Source organism: Podarcis liolepis (genome assembly GCF_965112155.1).
Source record: "Podarcis liolepis genome assembly, chromosome: 10".
Classification (NCBI taxonomy): Eukaryota; Metazoa; Chordata; class Lepidosauria; order Squamata; family Lacertidae; genus Podarcis; species Podarcis liolepis.
In genome coordinates, this window is record NC_139562.1 from 46,177,111 (window position 1) to 46,199,353 (window position 22,243).

Below are 22,243 nucleotides of genomic sequence, written 5' to 3' on the forward strand. Positions count from 1 at the left end.
ACTACTTTTTTAAAATGTGAGTGCTCTTCATAAAGCTATTTAGAAAAAGACCAAAACATGATAAAAGTGTGATACAGATAAGCATCCCACCCATACCCAGGATGGAAAGAAGTCATTAGACCTCTTGCCTTGTTAGGTCCCAGTAAGTAATTGGGGGGGGTGTGTGTTTTTGTTTAAAAAAAGCAAGCTTGAAGCCAACAAAATCCATGGCAGAGCTGCGTAGTGGTGCAGCAAAAAGATCAGAATTCAGTATTTCTCAAACTTGGATCAGCAGCCGTTAAAACTACAACTCCCATCATCCATAGCCAGGGCGACCCATGGCCAGGCATGATGGGACTTGCAGTCCAACAGTCTAAGGTTGGTCTGTATTTACTACTGGTTGGTATTTACTACACTGACTGGCAGTAGTTCTCCAGGGTTTTAGACATGGGTCTCTGCCAGCACTACCTGGAGATGTTGGGGATTGAATGCGGAACCTTTTGCACACAAAAGGATGTGCCCTACACCTTAGAGCTACAGCCCCACCCACTTTGAGGGATAATTCCTAAGGAAGTTTCGAGAAAGCACAATAAAAAGGTTTTTAAGGGCAGAACTGGATTAGTCTGCAGCTTATTAAAATAGGAACTTCCAGCTTCCTTCAGGGACATGAGCTTCTAGAGAGTCTACTCCCTCAGATGCTGAAATGACTTAAAACAAAAGCATCAACATAAACAAATGCTTTGTTTCCCCTCTCATAAAATCTAGTGGGAGAAATAAAGAAGTACTACTTTAAAAGATTTCACAAAGACACAGAAATCAAAGGGCTCACTGCTGTTCAGCTTTGGCGCATTTGGCAGACTGAATCATAAGGCTAGAAAAAGCTCACATTAAAAACACTGCTTTTAAAAGAAAAGACCACCGCCAAGAGACACTGGGAGCATGAACTCCCAGCAGCAGTACACTAAGGTCTCTGAATGGCAGTAGGCATGTACTGTTTTCCAGGTTCACCCAACAGAGTTTTCATAAAGGCAACTGATAAAAGCAGGAAGTTTGGGGTCTTTATAGAGTATTGAAGAATCTTTAAAATAACGAATGCCTTTTGTGGTGTTCCTATACTTTCTCCATTTTGCTTCTTGTAAACAAGGAGTTGAGCATCTTCTAAAGTTGTCTTTTCCACTCACTAAAGGAGGTTTAAATGAATGGCTGGAACCAAACAGGTTCTCTTGTGATTGCATTTTGGTATATAGTACTTATCTTACCACCTTCTATAAGCACACATATTTATGGAATTCTGATGGCAAGCCACATAATGTACCAATGGTATCTAACTTGGAGTTGGTGTCAAACTAAGGCTCTCCATTTTTCAGTACTTTTAGCAGAAACTGACAGCATGAAAAACACTTTATGTGGAATGTGGTATAGTGTGGCTCTTTGTGCTGCAGTCTATATTGAACCCTCTTCCATGCCTTCTTCCACCCCCAAAAAAGAAGTATACAAGAGCTGTCATAAGCCCCAGAATGTCACAAAAACTGACACATGTGTAAAAAGCCCTAATAAATCTTTAATTAGTTTAGTTTTGCTTTTGTGTTTTTACAGGACAAATTACAAATTACAAACATCTGATTTTTCTCAAATGTCCAAGGTATTATACACATTCCCATCTGTCTTGCAGGGAGGAATATTGGTCAACATTTTAAAGGTAAAATAAGCTGCATAATAGTACAGATTACTATAATAAATGTACAGTGTGTTTACAAATAGTTTAGAAGCAAGAACGATGCGACTGCATCAAAAGGCAACCTTTTAAACTGCCACAACTAAATTTTACATTCACACTTGCAACAGGTCACAAGATGGTTACTCAGCTCAATAAATCACTATGATGCACAAATACAGCAAAATCTGATTATATACATATAATACATATACATATATATTGTACATATTTGTATATGTATATAGTAAATCTCATGAAAAATTTACCAGACTTGACAAAAATCTACTCGCTGGTCAAAAATATGTACTTGTTCTTGGTGAGTAGAATTTTGCATGGCTGATTATATTACATATACTTGTTCATTAGCATCCAGGACATAGACCAAGTTTTTTTCAAAGATAAGAAACCGTCCATCATTATTAAACAAGTTGCCCACAAAAAAGCACAAAGGTAAGGCACAATAGGATTTTCTGTTACAGAAGTGTGCATCATGTTCACTTAACCATAAGAAAACGTGCATTTGTGCAAGTTCATGCTGCAGATCCATATCTACAATAGAAACTGGGCTTTAATAAATGTATTTTAAACTGGCTGGTTTCCCATCTCTTCACTTATGCAATATCCAGGTGGATTGACAAATTATGCTGCTTCAACAGGAATTACTGAATCCAATTATTTGATATTTTCAACTAAAGGTCAACATTTTTGTAGTTTTAGGTGTAAACAATGCACACATTTAATATTGAACATAAATTCTTGCTGTAAGTGTTCTGCACTTCTAAGCTCTAACAATCAAGATATTTGTTTCCAAAAATATGTGCATCTGTTTAATTTCACACATGCCTAGGTAGCAAAACCATATAGGAAAGTATATTCCCCAGTGGTCAATTTTGTCAGAGCTTCTCCTTGTAATAAATAACAGCTTTTCACAAAGTGTTTGAGTACCTGCCAATTGCGTCTTTATTGCTCACATAATTTTGAATCCATTATCACAGTTACAATATCAGACCATTCACACAAAAATCATAACCATATATTTTAATATAAAACCTATAAAAGATATTTAACTTGTATCTAATACTTCAAGGTGTTTGGCCTTTATGTAATGGTACAGCCAAAACATAGAAAACATTAGGTTATGAATAAAATAGGAAGCTTATTCACTGCTTTAATGCAGACATCCTCACAAAACAAGATTACTTTTGCTGCCTCCGCCACCAGCATCTACATTTATATACAAAACCAGTAAACCTGTATTCAGTTTGTTTTCTCTCAGCAATTACCAAGACATAATTCCTTTCTCATCCTTAGGCTGACACAGATGAAGCTTTTACAGCAACAGAAGCCAAAAACCAGACAGAAACTAACACTTCTACTTACTTGCCATCAGAAACTGTAGGTGGTTGTGTTACAAAATACCCACAAGATTATTTCACAGGAACTATGGAAATACAGTACATCTCCATGCTTTTAGACTGTTATCAAACACTTGTTGGTGCAAAAATACAGCCACATCTGAGAATGTTTAATAAATTCAACATCTGTCATGCAAAACTTAATGCGTTTGTTTGCTTGAGCTCCAAAACACTTCATAGAGCAATTGTTCAGTATTACTGCCTCATTGCTCAGAAATCCTGAAAAATGAGACCTCTGGAACTTTGATTAATGAAAATGTTACATACAAAAAGTACTAAAAGTGGAAGACGGGACCAGACAGGAATTTTTCCTGCTGCAAGTCAACAGTTCTGGTAGCAGTAAGATGTCTCAGGAGTTTCCCTGAGAGTTAGTTGTGCCTGTTCGGAGACGAAGATGTGACATTGAGTTCATGCGTGTATTTGATGGCTTCAATGGAGCATTGCAAGTAATAGCCTGGGGAAAACGATGATGATATCGATCTAGCCGTAAATATTTTACAGTTACCAGTTTCCCTATAGTAAAGAAAGTTCAGAATGTTAAGATTTTGAATTTTTAAAGCATTATTCTACACACTGATTTGCGCATATAACTGAGATGAATACTTTGACATGCAATACTTTTATCTAGAAGCTAGTCACTCTTGCTGTTGAGACTGATGTATAGCCAACTACAGTGGTGCCCCGCAAGACGAAATTAATTCGTTCCGCAATTTTTGTCGTCTAGCGAATTTTTCGTCTTGCGAATCACGAAATCCCATAGGAATGCATTGAAAATCAATTAATGCGTTCCTATGGTCAAAAAAAGTCCAAACAAAGCCAAATTTGGTACAACAACAGTTTATTAACTGCTCTTTAAAGTCACACATACTGTAAAGAGCAGTTCAAAAATTTAAGGGAAAATAAATTAACTTTATAAACAAAACATGTCTTTGTTTTTAGACAAAGAAAAAAAAGTTGCGAGACGTTTTCGTCTTGCGAAGCAAGCCCATAGGGAAATTTGTCTTGCGAGGCAAATTGAAAACGGAAAAACCTTTCGTCTAGCGAGTTTTTTGTCTTGCGAGGCATTCGTCTTGCGAGGTACCACTGTACCAACGTGCTAAATTAATTGTAAATCAGAACAACTTACCATCAAACCAAGATCCATGTAATGCTTTAAAAGCCTTTCCAGCATATTCTGGAGATAAACATTTGACATATACACAACCCTGAGGAGAGAAATAAAGCTTTGATTTGTATCAAATAGAGAAACTGAGTATACTAACTATCGACTTTAAATCATTTTTTTTACCTCACGTGAATTTTTGTCTACTGCTATGTGGACAATTCCCTCATTATCACTGCATTTTTCCAAGATCGCTTCTTGAATTGCCAAATGCCAGTGGTCACCTATTTCCCTAAAATACACACACATAAAACAAAACTTGCACATCATTATTAGTATTTTGATTTTTGTGGGGGAAAATAATGATACAAACTTATTAGGAAACACAGTAATAAACATTTTCTCTAGATCAAGATGGTTAACCTGTGGACATTTAAAGGTTATTGGAGTCCCATTCCCATGAATGCTAGCAAGCATCACATAAGTGGTTAGGGATTATGGGAATTATTGTCAAACAAGGATCAAAATATTCCCCACCCCTGGTTTAGCAATCCATGCAAATATGGCCTATAGGTCTACAAGTACTGACTTCCTTGGAACAGAACTTCTCTGAAATGAATATGCATTAAAAAATATACGGTTATGAATAGTGGAAGAGTCAGAGTAAAAGGCTGGTTCTCAACAAAGAGAAAGCCCTGGTTGCTTGAGTCATCACATGAAGTTAAAAATGAAAACAGTATTCAGGCAATTTGTTCTTATGTCTCCCTCTCCAGCTGCCCAGTGTCATTATACCAGCTAAGACAGTAATAATGAATTTGTATTCCTTCTGCATCTGTACTGTCAAGACAAAACATAAACTCAATGTTTTCTATTCGCTGTGAATTTTAAAAAGTACTTACATGACAGGATCAAACATATTGCGAATTTTTAGGCATGGTGTCAAACTATTTGGTGGTGAATTTCTTCTATCTAAATGGAACGCTGCCAAGGGGAAAAAAAGTTCAATCAGCAAATAGGATTTGATTCTAGTCCACTTATTTCAAATATTAATCAGTTTCCTGTAGATTACACAAGTTATAAAAGCATACATGTGTGTGCATTATGTGTGGGGTCAACTACCAGCTTTCCTGGTAGGAATCTGATAAACTAACTTTTAGAGCACACTGAGACAAGAAGATTTCAAAAGCCAAGGAACAGCCCTGAGGGATAAGAGTTCACTTTTTATAACTGTACAAGACGCTTGTATTAGAAAGAACGTACATAGCTATAGATGTTGCAAGAAGCAATGATAAAGAAATTCTGTTTAAAGCGCAATTTTCTGACTACAATTAAGTTGTATTAAACTTAGTTTAAAACGGTAACAGACCTCAGCTAGAGTAAATGCAGACTGAAGGGATGTATAAATAGTTACATACCTTGCCCTTGCCATACTTTAGATGGTATAACTAATATTTTATCACATGGCGCAGATGGCTGTATCCATCTCCAAACCAGGAAGTCAGCACCACCTATTCTTCGTGTTTCTGTGCGAACTCTAGATTCATTAGCAGCAAGGAAATCAACAGATCTGTTCCATACTTTTTTCATTTTTTTCCTATATTTAAAAACAAGCCCAAAAAAAGTTTTCAAAAGTTACGAAAGCAAAGTTACTTATCAGTGTGCTAAGTACTGTAATTCTCCCACTGAAGGCAAAACAGAACATGCATCAGTATAAACTGACTATAATGTAACTTGTACATGCCTGTTTTGAGGTGGAATCAAGGAATCTCGTACATGTGGAATCGGCATATATGGCTGCAAGTCTTTGTTTTCCTGGCATGCTTCATTGTGGCTTCTTAAAACATCTGAAATAATTGCACCAAGTTAACAATACTGTAAAATCTGAACTGGAATCAATCACATTTACAAATCATAGTATTTAAAGAAAAAATGTTTCAAGATACTGCCCCTCTTACATTTAAGATATAGATCAGAAGACAGCATAATAAGCTATTCAAAGATCTTCCAGCATGAAATATTCTCCATTTTCCATCCTTGAATAGCATTTAATTTCTCAACACAATACACAAAACTGAAAATGACGCAGATTCCCTTGACAGGGTCATCTGGTGAGACGCTGACTTCATTCACATGTAATGCTAGACTATGGATTAGCATTATGAACACAAGCCTACACTTCATCAGCTCCTTGCTTCCCTCTACTCCATCTCAAAGAGAAAATCAGAAGCTTTCACTTCTATTTTTAACTAACAACATTTTACCAGGATTTCTGAACCCAGGCAAATGGTAGTTAGTCTTAACTATGGTATAATGAAAGAGCTAACTTCAACCCTGCTTTTTAATGGAGTTGGCCTGCTTCAGGGAACTGGGTGTTGAAATTCCTGCATTACAGGGGGGTAGACTGGATGACTTTCACGGTCCCTTCCAACTCTACAAAGTCGATGATTCTATTATTCTATTCCCCACACCATAGTTAAGCTAACCACTGCTTAGGGTTCAGAAGTAAAATTTAACTGCAGTTTACCGAAAATGAAAGTAAGAGTTTCTCATCTGCTTGCAGCTGAACTGGAGAAAGGAGAATGAGAGGGAGTCTGCGGCTCACATTCATTCACACACCCACACCCAAAGTTTAGTATTGTGTTTGAGTCCAGCCACTGCCAAATTTAGCTGAAACTTACCTATAATTTTTACAACCATATCATACATCTGTCTGGTCTCTTCCTCTTCCTTAGACCATCGGTATTTCATATACCTTAAGACTCCCCAAGCCATTCCTATACCTGTGCCAAATAGAAAGATTTTCTCAGCTGAATAATCTAAATTTTATTAAAAAAAATCACTGGCTGTCATTATGCAATAGACATATTTTACACAAAACTAACATTTTTAAGGTATTTAAGGAGGAACATCATTCATCTACTACTTCCATCTACTCCTTAGTATCTTTTATGAAGAAAATTTTTACCCGGGGCAGGTAACCTGTGGCCTTCCAGATGTTGTTGGACTAGAACTCCCATCATCCTCAGTACTGTCAATTACCAGGGACAATGGAAGCTGCAATCCAGCAATGTCTGGAGGTTTCCCACCTCTGCTTTATACCAAATGTTGATGAATAATTTTTACTGAACTATAGGAGCAGTAACATTTTTTTATACAAGGTGAAAATGCCTGTAGAGTTTTTAGTGCTTCTTTCTTGAGAAAGGGACAGACTTTGCTAAGATCTCATTGTAAGTGAAGAGAAGATAAAGACTGTTTCTTGCACTACAGAATTTTGATGTTGCCAACATGTCCTGCCTACACAATTTTTTTAGAAAGTGGTTGCCTATTTTTTCCTCTTTCCCATAGACTAATCTACCATGAAGTAGATTACAAAATCTTAAGCACTTGTCTGGTAACATCATTCTCACAGTTTCCCTAGAGATATACAAGTATTAAAATAAACTGACAGGGGGAAAAACTCACCCAAAAGCAGAATTAACGATTTACATGTTACAGTAATAAATGCACGGCGAAAACGACACGTAAAAGACATCTGTGGCCTAGTTGATACCAGGTATTTTACATTAGTTGTATTGGTTATGGAATCCTCATCAGAGCTGTTGTCAACAAACCTATTTAAAAAGAGATATTATGACAGCTATGGCTTAGACATGAATGAGTCACAAATGCACACATGCCTCCTTTCTTCTGTGGTTTCCCCTCCATTTCTTGTTTTATACTAAGTATACATTGTTGTAACAACCAAATCAGCAACCTATGCTTATCATTCATCCCCGCCCTCAGCCAATCAGAAACCTCATATTATTCTGCTTTGGAGGGCAAGTGCACCAAGCAATATGGATCCTGCGTTTGTTCATAATAAAGGTAAAGGGACCCCTGACCATTAGGTCCAGTCGTGACCGACTCTGGGGTTGCGCACTCATTTCACTCTATAGGCCGAGGGAGCCGGTGTTTGTCCACAGACAGCTTCCGGGTCATGTGGCCAGCATGACTAAGCCGCTTCTGGCAAACCAGAGCAGTGCACAGAAACACCATTTACCTTCTCGCCGGAGCGGTACCTATTTATCTACTTGCACTTTGATGTGCTTTCGAACTGCTAGATTGGCAGGAGCAGGGACGGAGCAACGGGAGCTCACCCCGTCGCGGGGATTCGAACCACCAACCTTCTGATTGGCAAGTCCTAGGCTCTGTGGTTTAACCCACAGCGCCACCCGCGTCCCTTTAAACCATTATTTAAAAGGTTGCCTGAACTGAGCTTCTGTGTGAAAGCAGACTACAAAATAAAATGACTTACTTTATGCCAACATCTTCTCCACTATTTAGAATCCATTGCAGGGATTCATTAGATACACCTTCGTATTCTGGACCTAAACTCTAAAGAGAAAAAGAAAACAAAGCAAAGGGTTCAATGGCAGTTGTTGCAAGAGAAATTCCAAAATAAATGCTACAAAAATGTGACAATATCATCCAAAGCATTTTAACATATTAAAAAGGAACACCACCACCACATTTTTATATATAAATTCTTCCTCAACCATCAATTCCTTCCTCAACATCTGGAACATGCAAAGCCAACCACATTTTATTCAGCTTGATTTATCAATATTAAATTCTGTGGTTTATAGTCGGAACTTGTCCATCAAATGCAGGAAAATTAAACGAAGTATTTGCTTGCACCACCCTTTCAAACCCCTGCAATAGCATTCAAAACACTATGACAATTTTACCAGGCCGCTGTCTGATGCAGCTGGAGATGCAGCCATGCCCTCACTTGTCTTGGCCTCTTCACTTTTGAACAAATTTTTGACATTTGTTAAGCAACCAGACTTTGACTCTAAATGTGCTTCCTCCCCGCCCCTTCCATTCCCTTGTCATACTGATAGGATCAAAAGCCATTCTGTGTTCAGCATTGAGTAATATTTAAATGCTAATGGCTGTGCAATAAAATGCAACATATTTCCTGGCTTTTTTACCAAATCAACTATATCAATGAATCAACACGGTAGTCACAAATAGTAGCAGCCATGCGTATTTCACAAAGAGGAACAGAAAAACTAATAGCAGAATAAAACGCAGTAAACAGATTATTTTACATTGTAGTGCGAGGATACAAAGCTATAAAATGTCTAGACTGGTAACAGGTTAGCCTCTAGATAGCTTTTACAAATATATGCATTTTAAAAGTAATACTAGTGCTCTGCTAATTTCTGTGAAGTTTGATTTTTTTGCTATAATTATTTTTCCGGTGGATGCAAAATACTGTTTAAAAAAACCATTCCTTTGCACCTTTGAACACTTATTTGTGCCTGGTTGCAACCAATGCTCTTCCAATCTGCTACTACTTGGGGAGAGAAACAGGAAAATTGCCCCAGTTCTCAACACAATCAGGTCATTTGCACTGGGATGTGCTGCTTGCAAGTCTACATGTACAAACTACTGAAAGTATTACAGTGCATTAGAATGACAATGCATTTACCCATTTTTAATCTTCGAAGTATTAAATCCATTTTCAAGCATGTTAGAACACACAAATGCCATACTCTGTGTTTGAATTGTTCAATGGAAATTAGTTCTAGTACTTTTGTAAAATAATAAAAAAATGCACCCTGCTCTATACTTTAATTGCTAGTTTAATTGCTTACTTCCCGTTCCATGAATGCAAATCAATATTGCCCCTTTCCTATGAAAAGTGAGACTATACATATAATGTAAGGCTTTTTAAAGTCATATGTTTATTGTTTAATTAACTGCGTTTATGCTGTTTTTCTGCCCAATGCAGTTTACAACTTTAAAACACTAAAACACATGAACGGTATAAAATATAGAGCAACAGAGACCTCCCAGGCCAACTGACGGTATCTTCAGAGTTGGTGGCACAAGCTCCCTGGCCTTAGCTTCCTTATTTCTGAATTTCCTCAAAACACACAGGTCTTAAAATAGCCCCAGACTGCATATTATACACCAACCAACAGTGATACAGTGCATATTTCAATGGAAAAATGTATTGTATCACCACTGTAGGGCCAAAGAGAATTTAGCTTAGAACTATTCTTGTTGCTAGTAAATGTCTAATAAGGCAACACAGGACTGAGATGTTGCTATGCTATTGAAATAAGCTGATAATCAACAATGCAAATCCCTGTACTCTGAGTAGAAGAATTTAGTTAATAAGTAGCTATGCAGGAATTTGGACAAAAAAATCTGGCAGAACCAGTTTTTATGAAGTTAATTAACTGGAGGGGGGGGAGTATCTATGGTTGTCAGTCTCTCTCTACCACATCAACATTCCTCCCGGGCTATTGAATACAACAGCTAAAATATTTATATAACAAATTGCAGAAAATGACATTCACATACTTATGTATGAGCAACAAAATTCAACACTTATGTTTCTACTAGCAATATTGCCATGTTCATGCGGATCAGATTAGGCCCAAAGCCTTCATATTGTCCAGAGCTAGAGAAAGTCAAACTATCATGCTTCTCAACTGCAAAAAATTCTCCTTTGTAGAAGACTGGCAACTCCCAATCCTTCATGACACAGGTACACACAGATGAGCAAAAGGAACAAGCAGTATAAGAAGAAATAAGACAGAAGAATCTTCCCCACAACATACCTACTCCAAATTTAAAATCTGTGAGCTCCATGCTACTCTTTGCTCATGACTACTCTCCGGTAGCCTGTAGAACCTTGTATTCAAGTGTCATACTTTCAGAATTCTCTCCCCAGAACAGCAGGGTATGGTGCTCAAGTTTTTTGCCTAATCAGTGGCACCTGAGTAGAGTGCACTTCCTTCCTTGGTGGCATACAATACGAAGTAAAAATTTAGAGGTGTCAGCTGAACCACAATACTTCACCCCAAAGCAGAGAAAGAACAGTCTGCTGAAAAATGTATGTAAACCCTCGTCAGGTAATGAAGAGAAACCATTGTGCTTGAGCCTTGATCCCTCTATTCTAAAGACCAAAACACTCAAGGTTTGGCTCCATGGCTCTCAACTGAAAACACACATAGCATGTAAACATTTCAATTTGATGCTTATGGTCTCCTACAATCCTCCAAGTGAGGATTTCTCCTATTCTTAGAGAGCTTTCTGATCAATAGTGGAGCAGGTAAAGACAGCTAAATGTATTTTAAATATATAGGTTATAATGAGTAATTTGACCAACAAGAACAGAATCCTGCTTTTTTTAAAAAAAACCAAAAACATTTTCCCACTCAATATTTTTTTGCTATTAAATCACACATGCTAAGAAACCTACCACTGAAGCTTCTGTTTTGCTGACAAAAATATGTTTTAAGAAGAATAACTGAACACAAAGCTAAGTCAATGTAACATTCATACCAAGTTAATTCCAATGTTTAAAATGATGAGCATTTACTTACTTTTAAATATGTATCGGCCTCCTGGAGAGAAAGACCTTTCTTGATAGAGTTGCCACATTCATGATCTCCTAGTACAATGAAAAGTATTTATTTTTATGTATTTCTCACAGTTATGTAACTAAATAAACTTTGGATATATTAATACTAACTTCAGATACATGAGGGGAAATGTTGTAAGTTATTTTTGATATTGCTTTGATAGAAAAGTATCCTATAAGATAAATAGTATATAAATCGCTAGATGACTCTACTAACAGTTGACAGTACAATCTTATACATGTATACACAGAAGTAGAGTCCTTTTTCTTCACTAGAGCTTATTCTCAAGATTAACTTAAGTGTCAAATTCTATTCAGGTATGGAATAAAGTCTAATAATCTTTAAGTTCAATGATATTGTGTACTTCAACAATTACAGTATATACACTTCTAAAATTTCTCAGACTTAAAATAGGTTTTCTGTACAGTTCCTATTGACACACATATTGCAAAGGTACTCTCTTAAATATTTTCAATCTTGTATTTTTAAGTTGTTGTAAAGGCTCTCTCCTGGACCTCATGGTGAAAGACAGGTAAGAAACTTAATACTACTACGCTGACTTTTATTTACTAACTTTATTTCTGATGAAAAATCAAAACCAAATGCAAAATGGATTTAACTGAAGTAGTCTCTCATAGCTAATCTTCTACCATTTGAATACCTTGGGGGACTGATGCAAATAATCCAAAGTTTTGCTAATCTAAAGACTCCTTTCTGTTCTTTGCCTCCTAAGTCACTTATGTGTTCCAGTTAGAGCCCGACACAAAAGTGGAAAACTGCTCATTTTTATATTTCCAAAAACAAGGGTAACATCCATTCCTGCTTTTTAGCCCCAACAGTAATGAATGCAACCTGCAATCTGTCTTGGACCTTGGGGAACTCCTGTATTCCAGCTCAGGATTGCTATACACTGCAGACTTCAGAAAATACACCACTCCCTGCTTTTTCTTGCCTCCCCCGAACCTCACTTACTCCACCCTGCCCTGACAAATTTTGTTTTAATGTCTGCCTGATGAAGAGTTCTGGACAGCTTGAAAGTTGGCTCACTATTTCATATTGTTTTAGCTGATCCCAATAAACGTACTTACCTTTTACATTTTCCCCTAATGGGCCAACACAGCTTTTTCTATGTTTTTTTTCTGAGGGAATTAGTTACCCTGCTGATTAATGCAATATTTAAGTTCTCGTTTTAAAATCTCTCTTGTTTTATAAGCATATTTCAACAGTCAAGACAAGGTCTTTTACCATAATATCTGTGATATTAGCACTGATTCAATACAATTATTGTATCCATACGAATGAAATAATTATTCTTATTCCTGCAATCACAAAGCACCTTCACAATTTGCTTATTGCTATAAATCTTTACACATGCATTCTTTTGAAATCCAACGGTTTAATATTGGCTTTAAATGCTCACCTGCTATTTGTGCCAGCTTATCATGTAGTTTATATAAGCTGTTCATAAGAATTGTTTCATTTACCTAGAAATTTAATAAGCCAGTTAAGAAGTGTTATAATAAAGTCTGAAATAATGGAAATAGCATATATCCTAGATAGCACTACACAGAGATGTACAATTTCCCCAAAAATTTTCGAAGCGGTGGGCGCAAAATTGTTTCCCCCCATTTTGGGAAAAATGAAAATATATCAAATAGATACATTCTTATCAAACAAAACTTACTTTGCTGCTTTAATATAAAATGTGTTATGTTGCTATGTTACTATTTATATGCCGCCTTTCAGCCAAAAAGGCTTCCAAGGTGACTCAAGAATAAGCAGATAAATACAAATACAATAACACAAATACAAAATTATAGAAATACAAAAAATATAAATGATACATTTTTGTATGTAACATGTTGCTATATGACACATGGCTTCATTTTCTACAAGCAAAGCGGTGAGTATGCTAAATATGACATACTTACAAAATTCATAGAGCAATCCTATATAAGTTTACAAAATGGTAAGCATGCTAAATACTACAGAGTTGCAAATGGTTGCATCCTGGGCTATCTAAGCACATTATCTTATTTTTTCCTACTTCTGAGATGCACAAACTAAGAAAGCTGTAGGAAACAAAAGCAATGTATGTTCTTCATGAAGATGGCCGCATGTCCTGGGAGCAGAAATGCATCTTGGATCCAAGCATTGTATATTTCTGCATTGTTATAGATAGAAATTATCAGTTTCTAAAGCTTCAGAATGCCTTTAATAGAAATTTTCACACTAGACATTCCAAATGAATAAAATTTCACTCATTCCAAAAGAGAAACTTTTGTTTCATAGGAGTGTGTGTTCTCTTCAAAATTGGGAGAAAAATATGTTTTTGCCCCCTGGGCTTTCAAATCTTTAGTGCCACAGACTTAAAAGAATACCATCCTAAATTCTGAGAAACATCACTCAACAGCAAAGAAACCCAGGGGCTGGGAGAGGCACAATGCTCTAATTAAAAGGAACGAACAATTTACTTTCCCATGAGTCTCTCTCTCTCTCTCTCTCTCTCAGCTGCCACTATTCCAATACTGGCTTCAAAGAAGAGTGTAGTTATATGAAATGCTGTGTTACGTTTGGATGGTAGTTTGTCATATAGGGACTGATCTACATTGCCAAAAATTGTGAGGCTACTGCATACTGAAAGCAAAGCAATACAAGGAACTGAGTGCCCTCACTTCTAGGTGAGTGGTTGGAAATGATAAGGCCATCAGAGTAAATGGTTTCAGAACCTAATGTGCTTAAGCTAGCAAAACAGGATTTCCCCTAATTCAACTATTTTTTTCTGCAGTGTAGGGTTTGTGTACAAGTCATTCAAACACAGCCTTATAATCAAGAGGCCTACAAACTGGACTTCTCAGAGTCGGCAACAATTCTTAGGACACAAATTCTTAGTAAAATGGAGATCTAGCTTGCAGACACAAAACTCTTGCATTAAGATTATCCAAGATTTAAGATTGTCAATAACCTATTTAATCAAAATGATCAGGACATGATACAACTCAAAAGACAAGCCCTCAACATAGATACTAAGAGCATACTCACGTTTCTATTAACCATCCCAGTGAGAAGATTTTTATCTATTAAAGGTGGAAAAAAGAAATTTACTTAATACCATTTCAATACCAATATCTTAAATGTTGTAAAAAATAAAACCACTAGGTTAAATGCAGCTTACATTATACATATTACAAAGGAATCCAGTAATTACAATGTGACTAGCACAATATCATGCCATTCATAATATTTTGCGTATTATAGTGTTACTACACCTAGAAGCAAGTGGGGAAGTTGTCCACCTGACTTGTCACCTGTCACTGCTGAAAGCATAAACTTGCTCCTAAACAGCTAAAACGCAGAATTTGAGCAGGCTATCAACAACTTACTAGATTTTAGTTGGATACAGAGTGGCTGTTCCACAAATGGAAACAGTTACTGTATTCTGCTTATGGAAGGTACAGAGATTCAGCAGAGACTTCCTGTTCTAGGAAGAGGGCAAGACGACAATATTCACAGATGCCCAGTTCCTCAACGCTACCCATCAGGCTGCCTTCAAAGGGTTCCCCAACCTGTCAGAGGAGATTTTTAGGAGGCTCAGGGGGCTGCAGGAAGAGGGGGAATTGGCAAAAAAAGGTATCACCACCACCCCCCTTCTAGCCAGCCCAATTTGTTTGGTACCCTCAAACAGTAATTGAAGACTTAAGTATTGCCAAAAGAAATAGAACAGTTCTTGCTGACTACACTGATAGTGCTCATAAAGTCAAGCATTTACATTTGAGAAGAAAGCAGAAAAACTTATCCAATGTTCTGTTTAGGTGTACACATAAGATATTTTAAGCATGTCATGGAATGGTTTCAGTGTCAGACCAGGACCAATGAGACCTAGGTTAGAATTCTCAATTAGCCATGAAATTCACTGAGATGGTTGTTCTTCTCAGCATAACCTACTGCATAAGGATGTTGTGAGGATAATATAGCAGGTGAAGAAATTGGGTATATGAGATTCAGCTGCTGCAAAATGCTGCAACCAGCATTCGAAATTCGCCACTCGCCATGCACTTTTTGCACCCAGCTATTGGCCACTTGCAAGCAAGTGAAGATGTCCAGCGCCAAGATGGCGCCTGATGTCTCTACTATCTGGAGGTGCATTCCTGGAAATCCTTAAATCCTGCCTGTTTTCACACACTAACAACACATCCTTTAAAATTTTATCTGCACAATTAGAATGAATTTCAAGAACCAAAAAGTCATATTGAGAAATACGACTTTTGAGCCATCTGGCCCCAAAATGGCAACGAGACATTCCAGTTTGGTGACTGTAACCCTGGCTTAAGGAGCCATTTGGTGCCTATCTTATATATCTGTGTTTCTAACACTGGCTACAACCAGGTTACGGTCTGAAACCAGTTTGAGAGAGCATTTGACAACCCCCCCCCCCATTAAGTGCACCAGCTAGCAGTTCATTTCAGGCACAAGTCCAACTATTGGTATGGCCAACTGTTCTGACCGGGTTGTGGAAAAACCTGCCCAGCTTTTAAGTAGAGCTGGACAGAAATCCCTACCACCACCACCACCGTTGCTGAATTTTTCTTCCCAGCCTGGGACTAGGGAGGCTTTCAGGGATATGCCTTCCTTTTATTAGAGTGGAAGCCTGCAGGTAGGGAATGGCTTGTTTTGATTTCTTGTCAGCCACTCTGGGAGCCTTTTTGACTGAAGAGTGGGGTACAAATGCTATACAGTGATACCTCGGGTTAAGTACTTAATTCGTTCCGGAGGTCCGTTCATAACCTGAAACTGTTCTTAACCTGAAGCACCACTTTAGTTAATGGGGCCTCCTGCTGCCACCGGAGCATGATTTCTGTTCTCATCCTGAAGCAAAGTTCTTAACCCGAGGTACTATTTCTGGGTTAGCGGAGTCTGTAACCTGAAGCGTATGTAACCCGAGGTACCACTGTAAATAAATAAATATACACCCACTCAACCACTTCAAACAGTGGAACCAGCACTGTTACAGGTGCACATAATACCCATTCCGCATTTGTAAGAACTTGATCTTTTATAGTGTCAGCACCTACACTTTGAAACTCCCTGCCTATGGATATTCGGCAGATGCCATGTGCATTTACTGTACTCTTTTCAGTGCCCGCTGGAAACATTTGCTTGCCCAGATACTTAGAAAGTTGGTGCAAGTTTTAATATGCTTTATTATCTTAACTTTTGAAAGTCTTAAATTGTTGTTAATTCTTCTTATTGATAATCCTACTGGTTTAACTTTTTTGTGAACCACTTTGAGGGTCTGTTTGTTTTTTACAATCAAGCAGTGCATAAATTTTATGAAATAAAATAATAATAATTGGGGGGAACAAAGCATATTTGACTTTGAGGTGAGTGAGGGAAGCAGTTAGTCAACTTGCAGTTACAAGGTAGTTGGCTTTAAAAAAGAAAAAGTTTGTGCCTGGGGCAGCCATTTTTTTTCCCCTGTACCGAGTCCCTGAAAATAAGATTACATCACATAGCTTCCTGCTCAAGAACATTCCAGCCCTATTTTGAAAGTCTACAGTGGCAGTCAGGTTTCTAACCACTTACAGAAACTTTTACTTTTAACAAACCTTTTAAATCAAGCAACAGAGAGTTGCTTGGAGGATCATATATGTTGTACCTCAGCGTAGCTATTGTTTAGAATCACAGGGCTACTGCCAAGATCACTAGTCCCATGTCACAGAGGAGCATGTTGCTATATGCAGCGTAAGTCCACTTTACGTACCGACAACAATATTTCCACACTCTGTAGGCAAATACAGCAGAGTAGGTAGGGGTGGCCTACCTGTGACCCTCCAGATGTTGTTGGATTCCAATTCCTATTAGCGCCTGTCAGCAATGTCAGGGACTGTGGGAGCTGTAGGGCAAGTATCTGCCTTGACTGGGTCTCACCACTATTCCATCCAGCTTAGCCCTATCCCTGGTTACTTACATTAGCTCTCCGGGATTTCAGATATGGCCTTTCCCAGTCACACCTGGAGATACCAAGGATTGAACTTGGGGAATTCTGCATACAAAAGCATGTGCAGCACCCAGGAGCTTCAGCTCCTCCACAACTTTGCTGGGTGCACCTCAGTTTCAGAAACACAATAAACATTCTTGCCCACCTGAAAAAGGATGCAGTTTTGATACAAATTTCAGTTTTCAAGATCCACTTGTTCAGAAGCTACTGCACAAAACCTCTAACCATTCAATTTCACACACCCCAAAAAAAACCCTAAGCTTAGTTATTACACACATTTAGAAATTGGCGACGACACATTTGTCTGTTCTCCTCACCTGAGCCTTGCTAGAATTATACACATTCCAACTCTTAAAGGACATTTTGCTTCATCAGACATGCTTAGAAACATGTCTAAACTTCCTCTCCTTGGTTTGGAGTGCCATGGGACTGGGGCAGCTTTGAATACTTCAGCTCCAACCTGCTTCATGGGAGGCTCCAGACATGTCCCTCTTTTGGCCCTACAGGTGCTGGAGCTCTGACATTAGTTCAAGCAGGGCACTGAAGCCAGCAGCAAAGACAGAGGCTCATATGAGATGGCCCTGTCCAGTTCTCTGCCTTCAGTATCAATGCAATCTATTGTATGACCCATGATACACTCTCAGAGACCGTAAGATTACATCCACTGAGAACTTCAGAAGCAAATATAAATTGCAATTAGCATATATATAGCATATTAATAAGGAAAGGGCCAAGATGACTCAATATTGCCAAAACCACCAGGTGAATGTGTGTGCACGCAATCTGGAGGCTTGAGATTCAAAAGCCAAGCATATCACCAAACCACTAGGAATATAGATTGAGGCACTAGAACTCTGGGGAAATATTCTGATTTGGCACCAATTTCTCTCTCTTTATAGGGCTATTTCCAAGCATTTCAAGTCTTGGGTGCTGCTTCACATGTTATCTACGTGGTATATGAAGCAACACAAAAACCAGGCCGATAAAAACAGTAGCATGTACTTCTTGACTTTTGAACCTCATCATACAGCAGCAGCAGTTTCAGAATTCTGATAACATATTACTTATCTACCTAGTTTTTATAATCCATCAAGGGGTTTTTTGTCCAAACAGTACTTCAGGCAGGCAATTATGGATTAATAAAAATGAACACATACAACTAAGCTAGAAGGATTCAAATGTATGCAAGAAGCACTTTGCCTGATTAAATAAACCAAGGAAGACTGCAGCTTCCAGGTATGAAATAGTCTTTTATCCATGTTTTCCTAGTAAAAAGGTTTTCATAAATCACAAAACTACCATTGGGGGAACCACCATATTCTGTTTTTCCATCTTTACCAGGAGGACAACACTGGCCTGGTTCATACATCATACATTATACATCACACTACACAACACTACACTACACTACACTACACTACACTACACTACACTACACTACACCAAACCAAACCAAACCAAACCAAACCAAACCATGGCTCAGTCCAAATGTGAGTGTGCAAGTTTCCAGAGAAGAGCATGGCCTCCCCAGTGGTTCTGGCTGCTGTGTTACACTAAGCCATAGCTTGATTTAGCATGTTGTCTGAACCCAGGCTCACAGTTTAGCTCTTCCAAACAAACAATGAGCCACAAACCATGGGACAAATTTGGGTTACATCTAATGGTTAGTATGGAGACAGTTAAACCACAAACCCAGGACCACATGCTAAGTCAAGCGCTGACTTAGCATAGCAGCAGAGTGACTAGGGAGGAGTAAGGTAGGCACAAATCTGTCTCCTGGGACCTGTGTGTTTATGCTAAGCTATGGTTTCGCTTAGGGTGACATGAAAACCAGGTCACCATGAAAATGCCAAGAGTAAACCAAGAAAAAGACAGCATTACGATGGAAAGATCTTCTAAATCTAGCCTTGTGGCTATGTCAATGAACCACAAGTTACAGGAAATCATTTAAAGGTGCTGATTTGCTTAGCAAAAGGTGTGTGTGCGCCAGATTTTCAGGAGGCCTTTAAGCTCCCCTTTTTTTTGCACAGCATATTAAATCCAAGGTGTTTACGCCTTAAACAAGACAATCATCTTGTTAAAACCACTTTAAACTAATTATTTTTTCCTGCTCAAGATCTCCCACTACCCTATCCCCCCTCAGCTGAACTCAAACACCTGCTATTTCCTCCCACTGTTCCTTCCAACTGTCAGAACCCACTGTAACTAAGCCAACTTTGAGTCACTGACAATTAGTTTTTTTTTTTCAGAATCCTAAGAGTAAATCCTAAATTTAAATTTAGAATTTAAATTAAATTTAAACACAGGTGTCACTCACATGTTATAAATACCTACATAAGATTTCCATGTAGGAATTAACATACAACATGTGCATCAGAATGAATTTACCCTATACAACTCGTTCATTTTTAAACAGAAGCATCTCCTGTGTCTGAATTTTGTCATGTGTGGGGTGCTTTCCTACAGAATAAAAATTAGTTGGATGAGTATCTGAGTTTCAAACATCATTTACAATCTGATTCACCCCATGAGCACTACAGCTACAAATCACAAGTTTAGAATAAGATTCCCATTTTTAAATCTAAGAGGCATAGCAGTAATTATTCTGTTCTAGGAAGAAAAAAAAGATAGTCAAGTGCACCAACTCCTGGCCAATGACCCCAATCCATCTTTAAGGACACATCCTTAAAAGTTTGAGACGTTCTAACAAAATTAATGGCAAGAAGTTAAGAGGAAACATAATCTACATAAAGGCTATTGAATTAAGGAACAGAGAGGTCTCTGTGGTTTGCCCAAAAGCTGTTTCTCGTTCCACTCCGTAAGCAAAAACATCCACAAGTCTACAGAAGCAGTTGTTAGGGTTGACAGAAAACAAAGCAGCAACTCAAGCTTCTGGGTTCCTTATGTGACATACTTCACACATTTATTTACGTCATTAAGTGGAGCAAAGGGCTTCTACCCCGTTTCCCAATACTTACTGTCAATTCCCACATCCTCAGTTATTCCCGAACCTCTCATTCTTAGGTACGTGAGCCCCAATATCAGAAAGAACAAGCATGCAGCAGTTAAGAGGAACATAGACAGGTAATGGGCACTGAAGCCTCCTGTGGTGGATATTTCTTCTCTCTTGAACTGCTGCAGAAGATCCTCCTCGGGCTCCGAAACCTTCTGCTTGTAGGTGTTTTTCGGATAAGTATGATTTGAACCTGTGTGGTTGGAGTGATTGATTCTAGTGGACGAGGAAGTGGTAGCACCTGGAGAGAGGATGGTGGTAGCGGTATATATCCTAGGTTCCACATTGTAGCCACCAGTGAGGATATGATTGTTGGCTGGTTTCCTGTCGCCGCCCAAGGAATCAGTCATTTTGCTACTACTGTCCAAGCCGCTGAGCAGCGGCGGAAGAAACAGCTGCTGGTGGGCTTTCCTCGCAGAGCCGCCACCGCCACCGCGGTACCTGGGCAGGAGCGGCGGACTGGAGTCCAGATACCCGCCCCTTTTCGCCAGGTCGACCTCCTCCTCTTCCTCCTCCTCGTCTTCCTCTCGACTTCTCCCCCTGTCACTGCTCCTGCCAGCAGCAGCCACCCTAACATTCAATGCACGGCCACCACCAGCACCCTGGCCAGTCTCCATCAAGCCCCCTGCTGCACCTGCCTGGCCCGAGAACGGCGAGGCAGGTCTGTTAAGGCTCCTTCGGGCCAGGTAGTGGCGGGCAAGCGCCTCCTCTCTCAGCACCTGCTGCTTGGCCCCCGTCGCAACCGCCGCCTCTTCCTCCTCCGAGTCCGAGTACTTGTCTCTCCTGCTGGAGAGGAATCGGCTCCCGTTCACGGCGCGGTTCTTGCAGCGCTCCTGCTGCTGCGGCTGCTCCTCCTGGGGCTCGTCCTCGGCGGCGGCTGCTGCTTCCTCGTCGTCGTCCTCCCCGTCGTCGTCGTCCTCTCCGCCGCCCGGAATCTGCTCCCGAGCTCCAGCCGCCCGCCTGGCCGTCGCCCCCCACCAGGCATGGGGCTTCCTCCGAAGAGGCAGCGCCGCCACGCTGCTGGGGAGGCAGCCAGTGCCCACGGCTGCCGCCGCCGCCGCAGGCCTTGCGTCCCGCCGGGAGGCTGAGCCCCGCTCCCGCCGGCTGCCCGCGGCGCCAGCCGGGCCCCGGGGACCGGCCTCCGCATCCGACTCGTCAGAGCTGAAGCCCAGCAGCACTTTGCCGCCGCCGCCGCGGGCCCGGACGCCGCCGCCGGCCGCCCCAGACAGGGAGGAGGAGGAAGAGAGGTCGGCGCTGGCCAGCCGAGACGCCAAACCGCCGCCGCCGCCGCCTGCCCCGGGGTTATTGTTGTTACTGTTCCGGGTCTTGCTGGCGGCGGCGGCGGCGGCTCGGGCCCCGCCAGCTCGCTCTTCCTCGCGGAGCTTCTTGAGCTTCTTCAGGTAGACGGGCCGTGTGCTCTCGGTGACGGGCCCCGGCGAGAAGCCGAGTCGCCTCAGCTCGGAGAAAAGCTCCTCGTCGGTAAGCTGCGCGGCGGCGGCGGCAGCCGCCATTTTCCTCCCTCAACAGCCGCCGCGGCCGCTTCCTACCCACGCGCCGAAGCTCCGGTCCCCGCCCAAGGGGCTGCGGTCTTATAG

The 22,243-nt window shown here is 39.9% G+C and overlaps 1 protein-coding gene across 1 annotated transcript; it reads right to left on the reverse strand.

Moving 5' to 3' along the window:
• Positions 1–1,520: 1,520 nt before the first annotated feature.
• On the reverse strand, positions 1,521–22,224 carry LEMD3 (LEM domain containing 3). The gene is made up of 13 exons (XM_083463425.1): positions 20,614–22,224; positions 14,680–14,714; positions 13,058–13,121; positions 11,599–11,666; positions 8,508–8,587; positions 7,676–7,824; positions 6,892–6,993; positions 5,955–6,057; positions 5,629–5,807; positions 5,113–5,194; positions 4,400–4,505; positions 4,238–4,316; positions 1,521–3,624 (listed from the first exon to the last, which is right to left on the reverse strand). Exons 1-13 carry the CDS (start codon positions 22,157–22,159, stop codon positions 3,461–3,463), a joined length of 2,757 nt encoding a protein of 918 aa, XP_083319551.1. The 5' UTR covers positions 22,160–22,224; the 3' UTR covers positions 1,521–3,460.
• Positions 22,225–22,243: the final 19 nt, after the last annotated feature.